This window comes from Nelumbo nucifera, chromosome 2, assembly GCF_055504915.1.
Source record: "Nelumbo nucifera cultivar China Antique chromosome 2, China Antique-T2T, whole genome shotgun sequence".
Lineage (NCBI taxonomy): Eukaryota > Viridiplantae > Streptophyta > Magnoliopsida > Proteales > Nelumbonaceae > Nelumbo > Nelumbo nucifera.
In genome coordinates, this window is record NC_142650.1 from 24,121,652 (window position 1) to 24,147,131 (window position 25,480).

The window sequence follows — 25,480 nt, forward strand, 5'->3', positions numbered from 1 at the left end:
CCCTCTGGCCGGACAGAACCGCCACTGCTCCTTTTGTCGGAGCCATCTCTGCGGCTGGTAACGACGGTGGTAGGTGGCAGTAGAAGGAGGCCGTTTGAAGTGCGGCTGTCAGGCGTCAGATCCCAAATCAGTCAGGTGCCCCGCCCTTGGATACGGACATCCTCGGTGTCAGGTACGTTTGGTCAGTCTGGTGTTACGGAAGCGAAGTGCTGGAGTGGTGAGCGAGATGTCTTGAGTTCGGTTTGGGGAGTGTTCCGAGCTGCCATGGGCCAGCTCGGGTCACGGCTTTGTGAGGTTTAGGACCCGAGATAGTTCGGGCTCCTTGCAGGGAGCTCGGGTTCTCAGTAGGGAGCTCGGGTTCTTAATAGGGAGCTCGGACTCCCAGTAGGGAGCTCTAGTTCTCGGTAGGGAGCTCGGACTTCGTTACTTTCGGTGCTCGTTTTGGGCACTCTGCTGCCCCGAATTGCTTGCTTTTGCCACGTATCGGGTGATTGCGAGGTCGGGCCAAATTTCCCTTCATCACCTGGGTCCTTAGTCGACCCCAATACGCTTGGAATAGAAGTCTGGTTCAAATTCATGACCTTCCTTTCGAAACCCTATCTGTCAAAGTTGGAACACCCCTTTTCGAACGTATTGGTCCTACCCATCTACTCTCAGTTGTTCACAACTATATTCGGGCAAAAGATACAATTTATATTAACCGTCCTCTCCAAACTTGGTCCTTCGTGAGTGTCCATAATTGGATCACTTACAGGTATGAGGATCTTCCTAGAACCTGTTATGTCTGCGAAAGAGTTGATCATTTATTCCGTCAATGTTCTCAACCCATCCCAACACCTCGGGAAGTTCTTTTGATCAGTTTTTAATAGGCGAGCCGAGCAAACGTTACGGGGCTCATGGCGCCAACCCATCTTCAATGGCATCGTTAATCTCAACCCTCCTATCCCCCCCCCCCCAGCTGAAAACCCTCAGGACGAAGCAAACGCTTCCCCCACCAAATCAGTCAGCCCGTAACAATGAAAACTCACCACCTATTCCCCTAGTTTCCATAAACCAGGCGGTCCCCTCAAGCTCTACCCTCCCTCCTCTCCGCGTTTCAGAAGAAACTTTTCAGTTGGCAACTTCTACTCAAGAGATTGTGAACCACCTTTTCGAAGATGAACTGGGTCCCTCTTCTTCAAGAGGTAAACAACCTCGTATTGACTTTTCTGGCAAATCTGAAATCTGAACAACTGACTCCTGATTTACCCACTTATAATCGACCTGAACCATCAGGTACAGCAGAGCAGGAGAAAGTTATTTCTACTACCCAAGTGGTTTTATCTTACACGACCACTGATTCAGAGAACCAGGGAATGATAAATTCTTTTTTCTCCTTGGTTTCTTTCTTGTTTTACTACCTATGAGCAGAGGTGGCTGACCCTTATCAGCCCCACCCGCATCAATGATCATCATGAGTTGGAACTGCCGTGGGGCTGGGCGACCCAAGGCAGTCCAAGGACTCTAGGACTTTGTCCATCGATAAAGCCCAGACTTTATATTTTTGTGCAAAACAAAAATACCAGATATAAAAATAAATGCCTTAAGCACTACGTTACATTATCCTAATGTTGTTACTGTTAATCCTGAAGAGTCAGAGGTTTAGCCGTAGTTTGGAAAGTTGACCTTTTGGTTACTGTTGAGCTTTCAACCCCAAGGTATGTCTTTCTCAAACTTCATTCCTCGAATTGTGATTGGTTTCTGATTTTCATATATGGACCTGCTGTAAAACATTATAAAAATAATTTCTGGATAGAATTAAATTCAAAAATTCGAAATCTAGATAAACCTTATCTACTTATAGGGGATTTCAATGAGGTGGCCTCTATAAATTCTTTAGAACCCACAACGTCCTATAATTCCTCGAGATTAGCATCCAGGCAATATAGAAATCTCTTTCTGGACCACAACTTACTAGAGTTAAACATACAAGGAGGAGAGGAGGTATTTCCTAGACAAACAAAAGAACTATAGGACACATTCAAAGAACCTTGGATAGAGCACAGACTGGTTACCTTTATTTCCTCATGCCACCCTCTCCCTAGGCTCCAAATGGGGTTCAGATCATCACCCTCTCCTTCTAAATCTGAACCCAAAATTACACAATCTCCCCAAACCTTTTAGATTCTTCGAAATATGGATGATAGAATCTTATTGCAAACAAATTATTGAAGACAGTTGGCATACATCTATCAAAGGATATGCAGCCTATCGTATTACAAAATAACTAGACATCTTGAAAAAACTCTTAACCAGTTGGAGAAAATCAAAATACAAAAATTATAAGATCAAAATTTTCTTATGGAGCAATCAAGAGTCACAGATTGAGAGAATCTCTTATATAAGGAATTAAATCATGCAACCAACCAGCTGGAAAGCTATTGGAGACAAACCTGGTTGCAATTGGGAGGCAAGAATACAAATTTTTTTCATAAAAGCACTCTCTTTAGAAGGAAAATGAATACTATAGAAGGAATCAAAGATGACCAAAATGATTGGAAAACTGAGCATGCTAATATCACTAGAATTTTCCTTGATTATTTCTCGGATCTTTACTCCTCCCAGCCCAATGACCAATTAGAAGATTTATCTAATTTATTTACTCCAATAATTTCGGAGGAAGAAAATAACATGCTCATAGCTAATCCTTCAGTTGTTGAAATTAAAACAACACTTTCTAGTATTGGGAGTCTAAAATCCCCAGGTTCTAATGGTATGCCTGCCATTCTGTTTAAGGAATACTGGGACTTGATGGGACCGGACCTAGTGTTGTTAGTACAAGAATTTTTTTAAAATAAAAGAATGCTTAAAAGACTAAACCACACTTCCAAAGTCCAGAACTATAGACCTATCAGTCTTTGGACTGTAGCATACAAAATAATTGCTAAAGTTATAGCTAGTAGGCTCAAGAAAGTCTTAGATAAGTGTGTCTCCCCTAATCAAGCTGCTTTTGTTCCTGGCAAACAAATGTATGCCAATTTAGTCATAACCCATGAGACGTTTCACTTTCTTAAACACAAAAAATGAGGAGCAGGCTACTTAGAAATAAAATTAGTCATGTCAAAAGCCTATGATAGGCTAGAATGGCCTTTCCTCCTTCAAATCCTATCTCTCTTAGGTTTCACTCCTGACTTCTGTCAACTAATCAACAAGTGTATCTCAACTGTGTCCTACTCAATCCTTATTAATGGTACTTCTGAAGGCCATTTCCATCCTTCCCAGGGTTTAAGACAAGGGGATGGATGCCTTATCCCCGTACCTCTTTATCTTAGCAATGGAAGGTCTGTTAAGACTTCTACACCAAGCTGAACAAGAAGAAAGAATCCAAGGCATGCCCATTTCCCGATCTACTCCAAAAACTTCCCATGTAGATGATATTATGATTCTCATTAGAGCATATAGAGCAAAAATAGATAATCTCATTCAAATCATCAACAAGTTTTAATCCCTCTCAAACCAATTAATTAATATAAAAAAATCTGGAATCTATCACAGTAAAAACATCCATCCTAGGCTACAAAGATTAATATCCAGACAGCTTAAAATAAAGCCTCTTCACAAATATTCCAGGACTACCCATTTTCTGGAACAGAAATAAACATTCCAAATTAACTTTTGTCCTAGATAATTTAAAATCAAAATTAAACTCCTGGAGGGCTTCTGCTATAAGTCAGGCAGGGAAACAAGTCTTAATTCAATCTGTCTTACAAGCCATCCTAGTTCATGCCATGACTCTAGTAAAATTCCCTCAAAAAACCATAGATTAAATGGGAAAAATAATAAAAAATTTATGGTGGGGTACCTCTCAGTCTAAACCTCACCCTTACCGCGGTGCCACTGGGACAACTCAATGTTACCTAAAACCCAGGGAGGTTTAGGATTCAAGAATCTCCAAATAACCAACAAATCTCTCCTTATGGAGATTTTTAAATGAGCAAGATAAATTATGGGGTCAGCTTTGGAGATCAAAATACTTGAAATATCCAAATCTGTTCCCCTACTCCATTACTGCTACAAGCTCTTTCTTCTTGAAATCGATGGCTCCAAGTCTAATGGAACTCATGTCAAAATGTGGAGCCATAGTGAAAGAAAATTCAAACTTTCCAATTACTAAAAGACCTTGGATACAAAACCAAAACCTCTTTTCTTGAATAACTTTGTCGATAGCTCTTCAACTTAGAAATATCAATATTAATCAGTTCATCCACCAAGGTCATTGGAGTCAAAACCCTATTCAGCTTCTCTTTGACTCTGAAGAAATGTCAAAAATCACAAGTACTCCAATTTTCCCAGAGTCTTACTCTAATAATTGGATTTGGACTGGCCATAGTTCAGTGTAAAGGAAGACTATAAAAAAGCTCTCAGTGTTTTAAATAACCACGTGGGCCCCAACCTGTCCTTCTGTTTTAAAAAACTTTGGAAAGTAAATACCTTCATTTCTATGAAAGACAAAATATTCTAGGATAACCAGCAAAAAATTTGCTCTCTGTGTAATATACAAACTGAAGACATAAATCATCTATTTATGAATCCTTGGAATATTCAATTCCATCTTCTTTTTCAAGAGTCGTGGAGTACTTGCCTAAAAACCTTATATACCCAAATTCAAAATGACTCACAATTCATAAACATCCTCAGCTGGATAGCTACTACAGCTTGCTATTACATCTGGTATGCTCACAATGAAAAAACCTTTAACAAAAGAACCATTCCTCCTACAAATCTCCTACTCAAAATTAATACTTCTTTCGATACTTTTCAGTACTAAACTAGCACAAGATACCATAGTGATATATATTTATCGGATAAAATCTCTTTGAATATCTTATTCCATAGATTTTATTTTCTTTACTGATGCTGTAAAATATCAGATACTTTATATTCTTTATGGTGCTTTTTTGTATCAAAAAATTTATCCTGTATCAGAATAATAGGAGGAAGAATAAACGGTTTCACATCTGTGTTACAAGCTGAGTTATATGCTATCTTGCAGGCATTATCAGAAATCTCTAATTGGGGAGTCAATGACCTTTGTATATATTCCGACGCTCAACAGGTCATCAATGCAATCAATCAGAAGATGCCCATAGCCTGGTCCTGCCATTGGCTTTTGTCGAGGATTAGTTCTCTAATTTCTGATTACAGTCATATTAATATAAGTTATGTAAATAGAAAATATAACTTTCCAGCCCACAAGGTATCCCAAATAGCAAAAAACCATAGTAAATCTTCTTTCTATCTAACAGATTTCCAGGAAGGGATACCTAAAGTGGAAGACTTTGTTTCTTTTGCTTTTATTTAATATAATGAATCTTTCAAAAAAAATCAAGTTTTATCCATTGCACTCGGATCGGGTTCAGATAGATATTACATGCCATTAATAAATTAAACTAAAAAACATTAGAACATATTATTATATCTTATTAATAAAATAAAAATGACTTCGATATTATATTTCATTTCAAAATCCAGATTTTTCCCTTACCATGTCATCACAACACTTGAGTCGTACATTGAGAACATCTCCCATTAATGAGAATTGGGATGTGCTGCTCACATCCCACAGAGCGCTACTTAAACCGACCTCACAGCCACATCTCATTGTGGATTGGGAACATCTCACATCTCCCCATGAATAATAAATATAAGTATGGGAGATATTTTCGATGTACGGCCAGGATATATTGTGAGGTCAATGTGAGGAGTGATTTTGTGAAAAGCAGATCCAAACTCCATGAATGAAAACATATGGAGATGTTTTTTTATGCACAACTACAACTCACAAGTGTTAGGATGACTGATTTTGTGATGACAAAATTGAGGAGTAGCCAAGGAAACGGGATCTGCTCCTCACACAAGGGCACCTCAGGCACATTTGTCATGCATTGAAACATCTCCCGTGAATAATAACTTATAAGTACGGTAGATGTTCCCAATGCATGGTAGGATGTGCATGTGAGGTCAATGTGAGATGCCCTGTGTGAAGAGCAGATCCGGTCTCATAACCTAGCCGGTAAGCAGGGTTATTTGTCCGAGCCAAGATGCGGTTTCAAGCCCGGCTAAGATAATCTTTGAAAGAAAAGAATTGTATAAATACCCGTTAATTAAAAAAAAAAAAAAAATACAGCGGCCCCCTATGAGAGGCTCTGGACGTTGATTAATACTAAGAAAATGTGAGGACAAAACTGATCTCATCTCATGAACCATAAAACAAAGAATGCAAATCAATAACAAAACAACAATGTCACACCTGATATTTTAAAAAGTAGTAAGTTTTGATGATAAGTACATCTTATGAAATGTGAATAGTGACATATTTTTAATGTGCATCAGATATTTATAATACATTCAATTTGGACCTTATAGATCTATGGATAATGACCACTACCGGCCTAACATAACCCTCATCCTCTATTTGGGCTTGGGATTGACAATGTAACCAACCCTGATATAAATGGGACAAGGCAGAAGATTAAGATGATAATGGTCATGATCAATATAATGACATTTAAACCAATTTTACACAGAAACTTTACTTTACCCCACTTTACATTTTTTTTATTTGTTTTTTATTTTATTTTCTAAAGCCCCCACTTATGGTATAGTATTACCTTTCTTGTATTGTGTCAAATTCCCCATCTATCACTATTTTCAAATCTCAAATATATAAACAGATAAAAATTTGTGGGATGAGAGAATCTAAAATTTTCTCCTTTACAAATATATATAAATTAAGTTTGTATGGATATAATATTTGATCCCAAGACCAAATTTAAATTCAAGTTTAGAAACGATGATATATTTGCAACCCTTTCAATCTAGACTTTAGAGTCTCTAACTTCTCTTTGATGGGTTTATGGGTTGGGCCATTGTTGGAGGTATGTGTCCAAATTCTATTTGACCAAATTTCCATCACTTCCTATGCTAAAGGAGGGGGTGTTCCAAACTACAAGGCCCCATTCTCATTATGGGGTGTGTTTGCAATGATAGGTTCTGGAATTCACCACACCTTAATGTTTTATACCATGGTGGTTGTGGTGCATTCTAAATTATTGGGATTTGAAATTTAAATATTTTTGTCAAAATATATTAAATCAATCTATACTACTAATAAAAGAGTGAATAGCCCCATTTTCTAGACTTTTCATTAGACATTTTTACCCCTTATCTAAGCAACATACAACGGGCATAAAAAATGGCATATATGTTATTTACTCTCACTCCAAAAACTGCCCACTTATTACTGTTCAAAAACTGTCCACTTATAACAGTTAAGAAACTACCCACTTATATATAACCGTTCAAAAACTGTCCATGAATTGTGAATAATTTTTTGGAGATACTGTCACATGCAAATGCACATACATGTTTACTAGTATTTATTAAATGTCGTAATGTGTGATGTATTTTAAAACACAAGATATTTGTGTGTTCCAAAATCAGATTTGGCACTCACAAGACCGTGCTCACAGTTCGCACAATCACTCTTGTAGCCTTGCATTAGGAATATCTCCTTACGAAAAAAAACATACAAGTACGAAAATATTCCCTATACACAGCTATAAAAGACTGTAAGAATGGTGTTAACAAGGTCTTGTGAACACTGAAGCCGATCTCATATTTTGGTTGCAAAATCAAATTCTAACAAGTTTTAAACACATGTTTGTTGTGATGCATTCTAAAGCCAAACATAGGGGTGTCCACGGTTCGATTAACCGAACCATGGCCCCTTTTTGTAAACCGAACTGGAAGTACTGGTTTTTTCATTTTGCCAAACCGAAATCGAACCGGTACCACCGGTCTACCGGTTTGGTTCTTCAGTTTTTTATATTTATAATATATATTATATAAATATATATATATAATGTTATATTATAAATAATAAATTATATATAATATATTTAAATATTTAAAAATATATTTGTAAATAGATCATTATAAATATAATGAATATATATTTATATAAAATACATTGAAAATATGTGACATATTTTAAAAATATTTATAAAATATACATATAAATATATATACTGGTTGATTCGGTTAACCGTCGGTTTTTTTATAGGCTAACCAAAAGCCGAACCAATCCTTTGGTTTTTCAAAAATTCTAAACCAAAACCGAACTGATCGGTTCGATTAACTGCATTTTGCGGTTCAGTTTTCTCAATCCGGTTTGGCTTTTCAGTTTTTCGGTTTCTCATGGACACCCCTAGCCAAACAAAATGAGTACCAATCATCTTTCAAAAAAACAAAATGAGTACCAATCACAATACCGTTCAGGACTAGACAAAAATCAATTACTCACATGCACATAGGCTGATAGTACATGTACAATGGAACACTTATCACTTGGTGATTGGTTAGTGTACATGTACAATGGAAAACCTATCACATAAGATAGTGAATGGTTGTATAAAACTCAATTACTCCTCCCCCATCATCAACCCACAAGAATATATTAAACTCAAGTGTTTCAAGCAGTTATTTTTTTATATGTAGGTGTTTGGCATCGACGTCGTTGCTCCAAATATGTTTTTTGAGAAAATGGTGTTGTATGCATGAGGGTTTGTTGCACCGTTTTCTCAAAAAGCGGCTCCTTTTTTTGTTTGGCACCAGTGCTACCACATAGCCTGTTTTCTGGGAAAACAACACTGGTTTTGTTTGGTACCAATGTTGTATAACCGTTTTCAACATTGGTCTACATTATTCAACACCCAAGATAATGCCACGTTATTACGTCGCTAGCAGCAACAAGTTGTTTTGTGAGAAAACATTGAACTTGGCATTTCTTCAGACCACACTTTCCCGATTTTCAAAGCATGGTTTGGAGCAACGTTTTTTCTGAAAAAAAAAATGATGCCAAATAAGAGGTCATTTTCTAAAGCATTGCTTTTTTTGACGTGGCACAAATGTGGCGTCATTTTCTCAGAAAATGGCATCGATGCCAAACATCGCCTATGTTCCCTACCATTTTGAAATGAGACTGTCACATTTTAGTAGGTCATGCTTATTTGACTACTTAAAAATGAACTCAGTGAAAGAATCATGGTTTTCAAAACTGAATGGTCGAACCAAAAAAATCGGGAACCGATCCGTTTTACCTAGAATCATTATTTTGCCAAAAATTGTTGATTAGGTTAGTAGACCACTGACCCGAGCAGTCAAACCTAGGAATGGCAACGAGGCAGGTTCGGGGCAGGGATCATATTGCCCAACCCCGATTCTGAAATTAACCCCCACCACCGTCCCTGATCCCCGCCAGGGATATAATTTGTCCTCCATCCCCGATCCCCGACGAGGATGGGTTCCCCTTGGGAACTGAATCCCCGAAATGTTTTTAAATAACAATATTTTTTAAATAAACTTACTTAAAATAAATAAAATTTTAAAATTATAAATAATGTTTTAAATATGTTTTGTTATATATCTAATATAATATAAATAATATAATAGTATATTTAATATAAATAGCATTTAATATAATATATATATAATCGGGGTCGAGGCGGGGCAGGGACCTCAATCCCCACATCCTCAACCCCGACCGAGGATTCCTATTAATCCCCGTCCCCGTCCCCACCTTGCCAAAACAATCACCATCCCCAGCCCCATCAGGTTGGGGAAGTCGGGTCCCCAAACTGGTTCGTTGTCCAATTCGATTTTAAAAACCTTGAAAAGAATGCAGCCAGTAAAGATAGAAATGGGTTCAAAAACAATTTTAAGTTATTACTTGAGCTCATTCTCAAGTGCTGAATTCCCTTTTGGTGGTGAACTTATGTGTTCAAAGTAGATGGTAACTACTTATTTCCAGTACCTAGTTGTTGCATTCTTTATGCGCCTTATCATCATCTAAGCCTAGTCTCAATTGTATGGAGTATATGAATCTTGTTTTACCATTTCTCTTTAGCACCTTAGACACACCACTCAGGTTAAGGTGTAACATGTTTTTGAGGAATAACCTAACCTAAGAATAAGAAAGACAAATCAAGATTCACAATTAATCATAAAAAATTAAAAAAAAAAAGGCTTTTATTGTCTATTAACCTGACACAACCCTTGTCCTTTATCCAGGCTTAGGACTAGTGAACATATCTCACTAATGGTAAACCAAGCACATACAACAAATTTTTATCAAGAAAAATGAATCAAAACAAAAACAAAAACAAATTTATCAGGCGAGAATGGTAACTGACACACCTCCCAAAATTCCCAAAGCACTTCAGTACGACCAGCAGAAGACCTTTCCAACCCGTTGATTGGCACCATGTACGAAAATATCTCCCTTTTCATCCATAGGGAGATGTTCCAATACACAGATCCGGACCCTTTAGAAAGGGGCACCACAAATCATTTTTATTTTTGTAGGGCTATTTCATACATTTGCCAATGTTTGAAACACATCTAATCACATGCACTTGGCCATGTCTGAAAGAAACAAATCTTATTTGCAAGTTTACAAGTTGGGGTCAGATGGGCTACACAAAGGGATAACCCATCCCCCAACCCAGGTGCAGGTGGGATTCGATCCTAAGTCTCCACTACAATCACTAAGAGACCTTACCAACTAGATGGTTTAGCATCTTACAGTGGTCATATGATTTCTCAAAAGAGGTTGACATCTTATGAAACAAATTTTTTCAGACTTCAGATCAAACACCCCCTAAAATTAACCATTAATTTTGGTCACTAATAAGTCAATAGATTCGCTTTACTGTCGCCTTTCAATCAAAAAACAAGTCCATTTTCCATTAATGCACTGGTTCAAATTATCTAGAGTAGAAATGAGTCGCCTCACAAGCCACAAACCTTTCTTTCCTTGATCTGCCCTAAGAAGTGAACTGGATTGGAACAGATTGGGACCCAATCATAAACTTTAGTTGAATACCAAAAAAATCATAAACATTAGCACAATTGGAAGAGTAACGCGTGGGTGAATGAATCAAAATTTAAGGGATGGTGAATCTAGAGTTGTTGGTAAATGAAACCTAAAAACCTAATAAAAATATCTAAAGTGGATTGAACTTTAAGGTCCTGTTTGGTTTATGGGAATAAGGGTTTAGAATCGGAATGGGAATGGGTTTTTCTAGTTCCAACTATTTGGTTGGGTGGAATTGGAATCCCATTCCTATTCTTGCTAGGGTGGCATTTCCCCATTTGAGGAAATGGCCATTCCCTATCCCTTCCTTGGGAATGAAATGTCATTCCTATTGATTCCAATTCTCATTCTCATTCCTGTCTGAATCAAACAGACTATAGGAGTGGACCATTCCAATTCCAATTCTCAAATATTTTGGTTCGGACCCCGATTCAGGTTCAACTACGAATCAAACGGACCCTAAGTTTCCTTCTATTTTTTTGCTACTATATGATAATAGATATCTTGATTTCTTTATAACCCTCTTTGGAAGATCTAGCTGTAGGTGGATTTAAAAACTGTAGATGTCACTAGAGGTGAGCATAATTCAGTTAAAACCAAATTAAAACTTTGGTTTTGATTTTGATTTAATCAATTTTCGGTTCGGTTTCGATTGCCGTGTTCTTATATTTCGGTTTTTAGTTTCAGTTGTCATGGTTCACAAATCTGTTAACCGAAAAAACTGATTTATTTTTAAAGTTATATAAATTTCTTTAATATTATTGATAGTTGATACGTAGAGGCATACTTGCGTAGGATTTAATAGAAAGTAGAAGCTGTCTAGTCCAATACAACGAAACTTAAATGTCAAGACTACAAAAAGTAACTAAAATGAGTGAGAAAAATACATTTTCAAGTCTTCATTTTCTTCTTAAGCATATCAGTCTCTATTCTCTAGAGTCTAATCTATAGAGTCCTTTTATTCGTGAGAACGTCAGTCTCTATTCTCTAAACTCTAACCCTCTCATCTTCGTCTTCTTCTTCTCTTCCTCAAATTCCTCGAGCTGCAACCAGATGATAGAGATTGCGAGGTTGCAACCTGCAACCATTCTTCTTCTTCTTCTTTCTGTTTTGGTTGGGGTGAATTTCTATTTTGGTTTTTAACCAAAATAATCGAATAAAATTTCAGTTCGGTTTTGGTTGGATTTTAATTTAGCCTATGATAGATCAATTGTAAAATTTCAAATTTTTCCATTTGGTTTTAAACCGAACAAATCGAATGCTCACCCCTAGATGTCAGTAAAGGCATTGATACTATAATTACTAAATGGGGAGAAAAGAAATGGAGAGAGAGAGTTGTTGTTTATATTTTTGTTTCCATGAATCTATTTAGTCTATGATTTTCAAAAGCGAGAGTAGAAATGAAACCATTTTAACCACCAAATCCTGGGTCAAACGGTCCGATCTCTTATCCAAACCCGGGTCAAATGGCTTCGGGGTCCAAAATCAGACTCAGATTCATGACCGATTCCCTGGATCAACCTGGCCAACTGTCCGGTCCGATCCGATTTTCAAAACCACGGTTTAATATAAGGTCCTCCACCTGAAAGCCACTCAAATGGCCATTCATGATTCAGCATCATAATAAGCATTAGTCAGAAGATGTCATAAAATTATTCAACATCAAGAAATGTCTATCCAATCCAAAAGTCTAAATTAGTCTCAAAATTTCAATGGTAGGGGTAATTTAGTCATTGGGGCTAATTTCCAAACGCATGTGGTTTAGAGATAGAGCAGGTTGAAGCTTGGTACGACGTTGGAAGTTGGGAGGACTGGCCCACGGTCAACGGAGTAATCACAGGTAGTCAGGTACACGTGTAACGTGGGCAGATAACGATGAAGCCGGACATAGAAACAAAATGTCCAAAAACCACTTGTGTCCTTCTCAAAACTACTAAAATACCATTGACCTCAGCTTAATGTCGTGCTGGTGCCGCCGTGGCATATAGTTTTCATTGTGGGCCCTTTAGCCCATTTTCTTGGCCCGACATTTTCAGACGATGTTGAAACCGGAACCCCACCCTATCCAACATTCAAAAGATCCCAGCCCAAACAGAAGAAAACATTTTAAAATTAATATATAGAAGAAAGAAATACTACTACAGCAGCAGAACTCCTGTGCAAATTTGCAACTGGGTTGGTGGTTTACCAAAAAAGTAGGTGGATGAGTAGCTGGGTTTACCAGAAGCTGAAAGGTATCCCGAGGCTGTTGAGTGTTTTTTTTTCTTGATGGCACAAGGCTGTTGAGTGTTGATGTAGGCTACATAAATTTATGGTAATAAAACCAACTGGGGTTTTAGGAATATAATATTATTAAATTTTTAATAAAAAATGAGCTCAATCCCTGGAATTGGAAGTGTAGATTTCTAGAGACAAGTAGGGATAGATTTAGATTGAATGGAAGAACTTAGGCCTACATGGTTCCATTTCCATCCATGGTGCCCAGGTAGTCAGCCATGGATTTGAAGATTCAATTTAGACGGCCTTCTGTTTTAGCACGAGGAAATGGGTTTGGTCCATGTTGAGTCAATAAAGGTTAGGTTCCAAACTGCTTAGTCCACCCAGAGTCTGAATCCAAACCATCTGGAAATAAGCGAACCCAGAACCCAGAGTAGATGATAAAATGGGTAGGTTGGCTGATGATGATGTGGTCCAGAATATCCCCCCTTGAATCATTTGGTTTCACTTTGAGTTTTATTCAAACACATAGGTGATAGATTTACTATTTACTTGTTTTTTAAGAAAGGGGTAAAAAACTTAAACATCTCCTCAGTTTTCATAAATTGACTTAAAACATCTAAGACTCAAATATACCTAATGATTGTGGAATGACCCCACGAGACCCTCTATCAATGAAACATCATATGTGAACTTATTTAAAATTCCTAAAATTTTAAAACACTAAATACTAGTGAAAAGAACATGGAGGAGAAACGGAAAAAAACACTAAATACTAGTGAAAAGAAAAATAGGAGAGAAGAGAGAGGGAAATTGAAAATTGAATTTATTCCATTTTATATTCTGGATTTGATGGGTCGAAACTTGAAAGAGAGAAGGGAGATTATTTCAAATTTCAAATTCAGTCCCACTTGCCTAAAAGAAATGCATTTTACATTGTAAAATATTAACACTAGCACCTCTCTCTCTCTCTCTCTCTCCAATGTAAGCTGCAGCTAGAGATAAGGTAGAGTCACAAATTGAAATGATCAAAACTTCAGCCGGCACTGCCGCATTTCTTTCTTTATTTATGTGTTTTTCTTATCCTATTTTGGAGTTGGAAACCTGTTGTGCTGTAGTATTTTTTACTGATATACCCACCACCCAACATGAGTATGAAAAATTAAGGATATATTTTAAAATTTTGAAAGAATTTGAAAGAAAAAAAGTGAAAAGAAAAAAGTCACAAGGTATATTTTAAGTCTTTTTGAAAAACTCAATGCATGTTTTAAGTCAATTTAAGAAAAAACAGGGTGTGTTTAAGCCTTTTTTACCCTTCATTTCTTCTTTATTCAATATTCAAAATCAAATGATGCATTCTTGGGAAGCATCTTGTGATTTGGGGAAGTGCCTCAGAAGTTTCAGGCTTTCCTTTGGAGATGTTTAGGTGGTGCTTGGTTTGAAAGAAAAGATAGGGAAAGGAAGGGAAAGTTGGGGAAACCTTCCTTTCCCTGCCTTTTCTTTCAAACCAAACACAGCCTTAAAGGACATAATTCCAGAAAAATATTAAAAAAAAATCATCTGATTAATAAAAGTTTTCTCAATTAGTAGAGATGCTAAAAAAACTATGGTTTTCAAAACCAGACGGTCAGACCAGAAAACCGGGAACCGGTCACCTGACTGATTCTGTTTTACCCTAAAACCTCTTTTTGGCCAAAAACTGTTGATTTCATGATTTGGTCAGCGAACTGCTGACCCAGGTGGTCAAACTGTCAACCCGGACAATTTTTTTGGCCATTTTTTGTTTTTTATATTTTTTAATTTTTTCTATCAAACCAGGCCATCTGTTTGGACTGGACGATTGGACCATTCGACCCAGGAACCGGACCCAGAACAGTTCCCTGTTCGGTCTGGTTTTAAAAACCTTGCAAAAAACCACAGATTCTCTTATTGTAACAACTAACAAGTAGCATTGGTGCTTTGTTGGTTGGACCATCTTTTTTGTCTCGTTTCTATCATTCAGAAGGTTAGGTCTCTTGAGGAGACTTCGGGTGGTTTAACTCTTGCTGAATATTGGCTGAAGGTATGTTACTTTGCTGTGCATGTATATAGCTTCACTTGTCAAAAAATAAAGAAGATTGATCCAAGCCACATTTGGTTAATCATTTCTATACAAAGCAACATGGTACAAATGCTTCAAAGAAATGGAGTGGTCCCCTTTCTGCCCACTTGAGACTTAAAAAAACCAAAGCCAACCATCTTAACGTTTTAATCCAAAAAAACATGGAATTGCTTCCACATTTTTTTCATCAATATATCATCTAGGGATGGCAATGATCAAGTCATAAAGCTTTCTAAGTACTAGAAATTGAGACATTTTGGTTGATATGCTTTCTTCTCTTATTTCCTCACCTCTAGAATGAACCCTTTGGTTAATCCCAGTTTTAGGAACTTTAGCTTAGAGAAAAATAAAAAGAAAAAGTACTCAGTCCATCTTCTGCTTTTTTTCTCAATTTCCAACTTCTCTCTATTGCAAGTCATTCATGATTTTGCTTCATTACCTATTCGCTGCCCTTTTTCTCTCTTTTTCTCTTGAGAAGTTGCTTGAAAAACAACCTTCTCAACAAACAACTGCAACTTTCAGCCTTCCACAACCAAAAAAAAGAGGAAAAGTACAAAAACAAAAAACAAAAATCTTTATAGAAAATTAAATCAGGTTTTGGATACAAGAAGTTATCATCAACATGTTACATTCATTGTTACAACCAAAAAATTGATCTCAGCAGCTGTCATGTGACTTTACATGGGAGAGATGTTTGAAATAAATTAGTCCCTGGGCTTTCTCAACTTGTGACCTCGGGTATCCCTTGCTCCCCAAAATTCAACAATACAATGACAGGCTACGACAACAATAAACAGAAAAGAAAGAGGAGACTTCACACCCTAAATGGCAAATAGAAATTAACATTAGATCTCAGGTTTCACACCCACAATGGAGAAATATTGATATCCAGAGGAGACTTCCAGTTGATAACCGTATGTTAACAGTCTGGAGAAATGAGGAGTTAGCACTGTTATCTTTGATCTTTAGAAGAGACTTTCGAGTGGTTGTTTTGGAGATGACATGGTTGCCACGCACTTAAACTGCCAGAATTGTAGCAACCACATTATGAAAGGAAACAATTATTATAAGAAACAAAATTTTGTATCATACTAATTGTAGGAGCCTTATTTATGGGAAGATAGTTACATGGTCATACTTCCTAGTATAAGCTTGAAATTATATTTTCCAAGGCATCACCTAGGTGACTCCCCTAAACACCTTGACTTGTAGCAATAAAACACCTATCTAGGGAACAAAAATGACAAGGCAGGCCTCTTATTATAATATCATTCTAATTGCTACATCTTACTAATGTATATTTACTAATTGTTACATTATTTTATGTCATGTCATCTTATATTATATTGGATTAAAGTTTTACTATTGAAATTTAAAAGATCAAAGGGTTTTGAGAAGAAAAAAACAAAGAATAGAAGCAATGTTTTAAGACTCAGACCAGGCCGGACGGTCAGATCTTGAAAACTGGGAACCAATGGCTTTTCCAGGCCCTGGTTAAATGACGGTTTTGGTGGGTTGGACGGGCAAACCACCCAGTTAATCAGTAAAACTGGGACCCAAAGAGCATTCAGTTCTTTGCTCCAGTCTGATTCTTAAAACACTGAATAGAAGTATAAAGAGAAAAATAGCTCCACCCTAGTTCTTTTTCTCTTTTGGCTCAGTTTGGGAAGAGTACAAATACAAATATATATAGTACAAATACATACAAAATAATACAAAATATAAGGTTTTGCACTCTACATATTTGTATTCCAACCCCTTCCAAACTAAGCCCTTATTATCTATCCTAAATCTTTACCATATAATATTATAGCTTTCGTTGTTAATTGATACAAAATTGCTCTATTAAATTCTTATTATATCAATATTATTTTTTGAAAGTATTGAAATTAATATATTTAAAATATTTTTACCGTTTAGATACGATGATTTGCCATGTTAAGGAAGTTTAATATTCTTAATAAAAAGAATTACTATTCTTTCAATTAATATGCATGCTGAATGAATAAAAGTAGGGAGCTAGCAAAAACATTGTTCTTTAATTTATAAAATTCTTATTGCTTAGGCAACTAGGCACCCCACTATCGCCCAGAATCACCTAGACAGCACAGTTATGCTTGAAATGTTATGAAATATTGATGACTGGGTGGTTTAAGAATAAAGAAAACAAAAATGATCTAGTTCTTACCTTATTTTGCCTATACTTTTCTCGTATAGCATGCAGTGGGCAATCTTTGGTGTTCATTTGCAAATCTTGTAGTTCCAGAACTGTATCTTTCAGGTCTGATGCCTTGTAAGTGGTATAGTACTCTAGTGTCGGGTTCTGCAAGAATTAGAGTATAAATGTACAGAATAAATACAGGTGGAAGGGAGAACGTAGAAAAGACTGGAAAGAATGCAGACCCATGGGTGGCATGACTGATCCAGTGCCCATCTGGCAAGAAATACAGCAGATGCTGCTATGAGGGAAGGACGGAACTTCAAGAATGCATACTCAACCAGAGTTAGTTCTGCCAGATAATTGGCCAAGAACTCCAGTTCAAGGCTAGGTTCCTGTAAAGAAAAATAGATAAGTTTTCAGAACTACTTTTTATCTGAAAATAAATTAGAATATGAATTTTGTTTTCTCCAAACTTGGGGATGCAACTAAGACAGGCACTTACCTTGTTAGCAGCTTGTGCTGCTCGAAGGAATCTCCTGTCAAAGGAAAAAGTTTGGAAGAAAAGAATGTCATAGAAACTTGGATGGATAGAACGTCACAAGAGATATTAGAACATAAATAGCTGAGCTCACCTAAGAAATGTTTGTATGGTAGGTGTTGATAGTTGGAAGCCCAAGTAGTTCAATACTTGACTCTCCATTTTCAGCACCTGTTAATTTACTTTTAGTCAGAGGCTTTTATATACCCAAATAAATAAATAAGCAGTACTCTCCAGGTAAAACCAAAAGATTTCAAGAGAATCGTGCATTTTTGTAATAACCAGCTTTAAATTATCATCACCAAAGCCTTGTCCTATAGGGTCAGCTAATAAGCAACTTTAAACAATGCTTACATACATTAAGGATATATAAAGGTTGGAAGCACCCACTTGGAAAACGTGTGTAATGCTTGGAAAAACAAAAGGATCACATGTCTTGTATTAATACTAACCATAATATTACATTAATTGTCATTTTAATAATAGTATTAGCTGATTCTAATATATTTCATTAAACTAGCTTTTTTGTGGAATGGACCTAATGAGAAGAAAAAAAATACCATCTAGTGGAGTGGGGAAGAGCTAGAACCCCTAGAGAAGCTGGGAGGTTGGAGATGAAACCAGTCAAGTTGATAAACAAGGAAAGTTCAAATGGGAGGAATAAATATACCTCAGTTTTTGGGTAAGTGTTGTCTGTGATTAAGCAGAATTCTTCTACACGAGGTGCACATATTTCTTCATACTTCCTTCAAAGTCGTAAAAAATAATAAAATGAAGCCTCCATCAGCCATAGAAAATAGGCATGAAATGCATTCTTTTATGATGGGGTGTGTGTGTGTGTGTGTGCATGTGTGTGTACATGAAGGAGAGAACTTACGAGGCAATTAGCATGCAGGTAATGCCAAGCAATTGAAGTCTTTGTCTTTCAATGTAATTTTGAGAAAGAAACCGATCAATGAGATACACAGTAAGGTAAAGTGTATCTGAAACCAGTTTATATTCCTCAGAAACCTGAAAAACACACATAGTAACAAACCCTTTAACAATCTACAAGCTCCATGCAACATGAAGATTTAAACTTTTCAATTGCCCATATAACTATAGAATTCAGATGCTTTTTTTTTCAAAACCAATTACCTACATTTTTTATTCTTATTTCCATAGCCAGATTGGAAACAAAACAAGAAGAAATTAAAAAAAGCGAATCTTCAATGAAGATTTTGCTATTTTCTTACTTTTTTTCCAGAGCCTGATTAGAAATACTGAAAGATGCTAGAGCACTCCCAAAGGCAAATCATTCAATGAAGTATTTAGAATCATAGATAAATACTTGTGCACCTCATTTAATGAAACTTCAAGTTATAAATCAAAATAAAAAAGAATTTACATTCATAGCAAAATATTTTCCACAAACCACAATGCAGGGTGCCTTTGACATAACATAACATAACATTTTGAAATGTTGGACGGCCAAGCTAGAATGTTGGCATTTTATTCTATGTTGGAGCACAAAGCCCTAAAGTTTAGCACAGAACTTTATTTGCTTGTCTTAACTACACTGACCTCCACAAGCCAATCAACCAGAATCCCTCGCATGCTCTGGGTGATATCTCGTTGTACTGTTTCCATAAAATCAGAGCAAGGTTGTCGGATGAGCTGAGGAAAAAAGAGCTTTTACCATAAGTGAAGACTTTCATTGATACAAAAAGAAAAAAAGAAATAGTTGATCTTAGAACAATACAATTTTTCAAAATTGAAGGGGCCTAAAAATATCTTTGGTGTCTAAACTTAAAAGGGAACTTCCAAGTGCATGGCAGATTAAATGTGAATCCTTTGCTACTAAAAGTAGGCCATATCACAAATTTAGAATCAAAGAATGTTTCAGAAAACAAAAAACAAGAAGCACTGGACTATAGCAAAGCTTTTGGCATCCTACTGCTTCAGAGTTTGGGCATGAGTTGCCAATGCCTCATTTTTAAGTTTTCAAATTGAAAAAACCAAGTAACTGCCCTCCCTACTTAAGCTATCGTAAATAATATCCATTTTCATATTAAAAATAACTTAAGAAGTGAGGCTATTTTGATTTTTTTCCATCATTAAAAGAGAACCTTAAAACAAGGATGTTGCAGGGCAGTTCAAAACCATGAAGCAGATGGCACTGAAAACTTATTAAAAAAAAATGTTGATTCCACTATTGATAGCATACATGTATTACCAAACTACAATATGCTGGGCAATGAAATGTGAACAATAGAGTACAATTAGAAACAAAAGAATACAAGAAATGGTTATTGTTTCACCACAAACCTCTGCAACAAGTAAATTACTATAGATATCAGGGGCATAGAGGCTGCACAATTGAGGATCTTTAAAGTCACAATCAATGTCCATAATGTCTACACAATTTGAAGTTCCTAGATGCTTGCAAAGATTATGCTTGTCTGCAAAGCAATATCAAATTTGTTACTCATTTTCTTTAGAATAGCAATATAATTAGGAAAGAAGAGAGAACCATTACTTAAAAGCAATGTTGTCAGACTTGGACCAGAGCAGACAATCAGGCAATCAGAACCAGAAAGCAATTGCCATTAGGTTTTTTTAGATCAGCAGTATTCAGATTTATATAAAAAAAGGCTAACCCATCTACAACCTGTGAGAACCATTGAAAACCGTCTACGTTTCAGCAACCCCCAGTTTTCAACAATCCAGCTGGGTCAATATTTCACCACATAATTGCTATTTTTCCTTTTTCTTCTAATATATGGTCCACATAGTTGTGTAAGTTCTCCTTAAACTGGATATTTTACTGGAGTTGGTAGTAAATCATACAATAACTTCATGATAGGTTTGGCACATTTGCAATGAGACAAAAAGGAATGAGAAAGAAAACCTTTGCCTGAAGGACTTTGGAGTTGTGAAGGCTTTCTAGAGATCTGTTTCTCAATCTCATGATCATATACACCACTTTCCATTACAACACTCTCCATACTTGGTTGAATTAACACATTTTCTTCCAATTCTACCGAAAGCATTACTTCCTGTGATTCAATAGCCCCTGTTTTCTCTTCCACCTCAGCCATCCTTGTCTTTACATCCTCTAAAACCACAGAGTTTTCTATAGCAAAAGCAGGGTGCACCTTTGAATCTTTCCTGACAGGACCTCTTTTACCCTGCTTGGAATTCTTATTCTGAAGATAAGAAGAATTGAAACAAATCAAATTCAAATTTAAAAAGGGAAAGGGAAAGGGAGAGTTTCTGTGTTGAAGTAAAGAAAAAATTGCCAATAAATTAGAAGAATTTTCAAAAATTAATAAATAATAGCTGAATTGCCAATCATCAAAACCAGCAATGTCACATTGCTGTTTATGCTCATGCAATTAGAAAATATCCCCAATTTTCTGTTCTGAGCACCCAATGCACAATAGACTACAAGAATGGTATTGACCTGAGTATTAACTGCATTTATGCAGTTCATATATGAATTTTCAGAACATGTATTAGTAACATCCTTAAGCACTGCCCTCCTTTTATGCTGAAGACATACAGTGACAAGAGCAGTAGTTTTGTTCTCATCCAAGGCTGCCCTTTTTGAATTTGCTCGTAGAACCCGTTTCTGATCCTCTTTCTTGGAGGGTTTCAAGGAAAGCACTCCATTAGATGCATGATAGGCTGCGGCACGAGCTCGTGTCATACGAATAGTATGCTCACCAAAACCAGCAATATTCCCTTTCTTCATATTCACAAACTTTGTTGAAGAGCAATAGTGTCTTTAAACTGAAAGGCAGTTTACTAAAACCTGCAAATCCATGATGAAGTTAATTTGAAGCAAGGAGGAGCTGGGCTGACTACTAGAATGATATAGTTTCATCATACTATAACAAGATAAGCTTGCACAACTATATAAAATACAGGTAGAATAAGCATGAAAATGTGAATAGAAACACAAGTTTCATGGAAGAAAAGGAAAACCAGATATGGCCTCAATTTATGAGAGTCCAATACTTGCTAGACAGCAAAAGCCATGAGACCCCAAGCATGGCAATGTCTTTCTGCACAGTCTGAAATTAAATGTTGCCATTTTCCCTTTATTAACAATAAAAGCCCTCTATAATGTGGCAAGTAGGCAAAAAAAGTCAACATAAAGTTAAGACATATAGTTACATAACCCATAAATCTGAAAATGTTTACCAGTTTTGTTTTAGATGAAAAGCAGCCATTTTTTTATATCAGGGGAATGTTTTGTTATAATTACAGTTGATGTTTCAGCCCACATGGCTGCATGTAGTAGAAGCAAAACAAGAATCAAATCTTATAAAGTAAAAATATTTGGTTCCACTAAAATTCAAGAAAATCGAAACAGTTGAAGTGGAGAATGGTGATGAATACATAGTTTGAGAGAAAAAGACTAAGGGGAAAATAAACATTGATTCCACTAAAATTCAAGAAAATCAAAACAGTTGAAGTGGAGAATGGTGATGAATACATAGTTTGAGAGAAAAAGACTAAGGGGAAAATAAACATTGATTTCTCGATCATATCCATCATCACACTTCAATTGTGAACTGCTCATTCATAAACCACACAGAAAGTGCATGAGACAATGAAAATTGCAATGGAATTACATGGCTCACTAAAGAAATATCTAACAAGAACATTTAGCTGTTAAAACTTTCTAATATCACATTTAAAAGATCATATGCATACTTTCTAGTTCTTCATTGTTTCACAAACATTATTAAGCATTGACCTGCTAACATCTTGCAACTCTCCTCTCATGCCACCTAATGCAATGCTTATTAGTCAGGTTCTAATTCTTGCTTTGACATGAAGGGCTCTCTGATGTTAGGACTTCTTTGGCTTTCCATGCTGAGGTTAAACCTAGTAACTTAAATGTTGAAATATAATCATACATCATCTCTTTTGCTTTAAAACAAGGCCACACAGGGTGCACTCATCTAGTTGATCCCAATTTCAGCCTACCCCAAAGCATAAGGGGACATCAAGATTACAAGAGAACCACGTAACTGCACTTTAAAGTTTAAGCATGAAACTTCATGAGTGGACGATTGGCTGTTTGTTGATAATACACAAACTGATTCAATTTCATAATCACCAGCATTGAATCAAATTTCAACACCGGCTTTCTCATTGCCAGGTCATAGTTGAATGTCCCTTTTCATGTCTACTTTCTTGCTCTTTTTCTCTAAGTGGTAGATTAGTTTGGGTCTAAGGTATCAGATTGGGAGAAAGTCTCCTTTTTAGCAAAAATTTGGAAATAGATAGGTACCTACTTGGATTTTAGAAGCCTAGCCTTCCACTCATACCCTGCTTTCCATTGGTTCATGGAGTAATGGAAGAGCTATTGCCCTAAGATGATAAGATGCATATTAACTCAAAAATGAAAACTGCTAAAATAGCTATTCTTTTCCAAATCAAATTGAAAGCCTCAAAATTTCTTCTATATGTAGCCACCAGCATAATAGCAAAGGAGCATCAAAGGAGGCAACAATTATGCAAGAAAAAGGAGGGCAGCAACAGCAGAGACATTCTAATCATAATTCTTAAACCCTTAAGATTGATCACGACATATCAACACATCAAAGAAATAATACACATTGAATGTAAACCAAATTTTCACAGAAACAACCATAACAAAGTTTCTTCAATAAATTAGAGCAACAATCTATGGGCCAAAGATATAAAAATGTCAAATTACATCCACAAATGAATCTTTAACAACGAATGTACAGTAACACGTATAGATCAACCAAAAGGACTTAATCGTCAAAAACTAAAACGCCATCACCAAAATTAGAACAAACCAGAAAAAATAAATAAAAATAAAAGAACAAAAATCCAACACCTACAAATTTAAATAAAAAAATAGAAACCCGATAAAAGAAACTAATGGCACAAAACCAAAGTATTAAAAAAAGAAATCAACCAAGGCAAATTAAGCGCACTTAAGAAAAGAAATCCGAACCGAACTCTCTTTTCAAGCATATAGCAAAAATCCCTTCTCACAGACAACCAAAAGAAGGCCTCCACCTCACAACCACAAATTGTAAAACTAACCCACGAAAAGTCGAGAAAATCAAAGAAAGAAAATTAGAGAAGAGAGAGAAAAATAGGCCAATAAATGGAGTCAAAGATTCATTACAAATTAACACAATGTGTATAGCAAAAACATATGTTTATCAGATTTTATTCTAAACCTGCAAAACTCTTTGAGTTTAGCAAACAGAACCAAAAGCCCAAACCGATAGGAAACCAAGAAAAGTAAGCCACTCTACAGCTCCAGAAAAGAAAAACAGAATATCAAAAGAAAAGAAAGCAACAAAAAATCCATGAAAGCTGACCTTACTCTGCCATCCAAGCTCCCAGACCTTCAATGGCAGCCCGGAGAACAGAGTAGGGTTTTCGTACAGACGAACATGCGAGTGGAGCAGAGAGCAAGCGAGAGTGAGCAAAGGGAAACACAGAGAAGGACTGTCCTTAAAATAAGTGGAGCGTCCTGCGAGAGCGGGACGTCCTACAGTTCAAACTTCTAAAATGAAAATTAAAATAAAATAGATATAAAAATAAAATAAAAAACAGGAACAGTTGAAAATTTTCCAGCAAAAATTTGGATTAATTTACAACAACGGCCCTGAGTCCCTGACATTCGAACCAATTGACTATTGCAGTTGATGACATTTATAATCCAAAATTAGCCCTCGTTTTTTTCCTTAATTACCTTTCACATGGCTTCGTAAAACTCGGAATTAGGGTATTTTAGTCATCGTGCATCTGGCGAAATTACGAGTGTAGCCCCGGTTTGAAATTTTTGAAATGATTTCGGGCATTTGGATAAATGCATGTGATCGAACAACTTTACGCCACATGCTTCTGTCTTAAGCAATAAATAACTTTTTTCTGTTTTTTGAGTTTTATTTGAAAAATAAAACAAAATAAAATCCATATAATTTCAATTGGTGAATGATGACCAGATTTTTGTGGTCGAGAAGGCCGAAATGATGGAGTAAATGTGACCTGCAAATTTGGGAGCAGGAGATTGAGCCGTAGGTAATAGCTTAGATCTGCTCCCAACAAACGCTACCAATATGTCCCAACCGTCATCGCACTCGTGCATTGCTAACATGTGATGTTCTCATGAATGACAAGTGAGTAGGTGTTTGGTATTGCACCATTTTTCTTATAAAAATGGTGTTGGGCATGTGTGAGTTGTAATTTTTTTTTTTTTTGTTTGGAAGTAGTTTGGGAAAACATCACTAGTTTTGTTTGGTATCAGTGTTATATAACTGTTTTCAGCATTGGTCATATTATTCAATGTTTATAATGATGCCACATTGATACTACATCATTGCACTTTGGCAGCAACAAAAATGTTTTATGATAAAATATCAAATTTGGTGTTGCTTAAGCGTCTATTTGGCATTGATGCCGTTGCTCCATAAAATGGTGATACATCGGCACCACATTGGAAAAAACGATATTTCAGGAAAAATGCCCGTTTGTTTGGAACCATTTTTTCATTAAAAAAAAAAT

General features: G+C 36.2%; 1 protein-coding gene across 3 annotated transcripts; it reads right to left on the reverse strand.

Moving 5' to 3' along the window:
- Window positions 1-15,784: 15,784 nt before the first annotated feature.
- On the reverse strand, window positions 15,785-24,533 carry LOC104595267 (cyclin-A2-4-like). Of its 3 annotated transcripts, none has more exons than XM_010255930.3 (12): window positions 24,292-24,533; window positions 21,378-21,728; window positions 20,823-21,120; window positions 20,240-20,373; window positions 19,496-19,588; window positions 18,810-18,943; window positions 18,603-18,678; window positions 18,027-18,103; window positions 17,897-17,930; window positions 17,637-17,786; window positions 17,422-17,556; window positions 15,785-16,255 (listed from the first exon to the last, which is right to left on the reverse strand). In XM_010255930.3, the coding sequence occupies exons 2-12, from the start codon at window positions 21,666-21,668 to the stop codon at window positions 16,199-16,201; spliced, it is 1,479 nt and encodes a 492-aa protein (XP_010254232.1). In that variant the 5' UTR covers window positions 21,669-21,728; window positions 24,292-24,533; the 3' UTR covers window positions 15,785-16,198. The 3 variants fall into 3 exon arrangements, with proteins under 3 accessions (XP_010254232.1, XP_010254233.1, XP_088755536.1); XM_010255931.3 differs by having other exon boundaries at window positions 24,297-24,432; XM_088899410.1 differs by having other exon boundaries at window positions 21,477-21,728; window positions 24,292-24,429.
- Window positions 24,534-25,480: the final 947 nt, after the last annotated feature.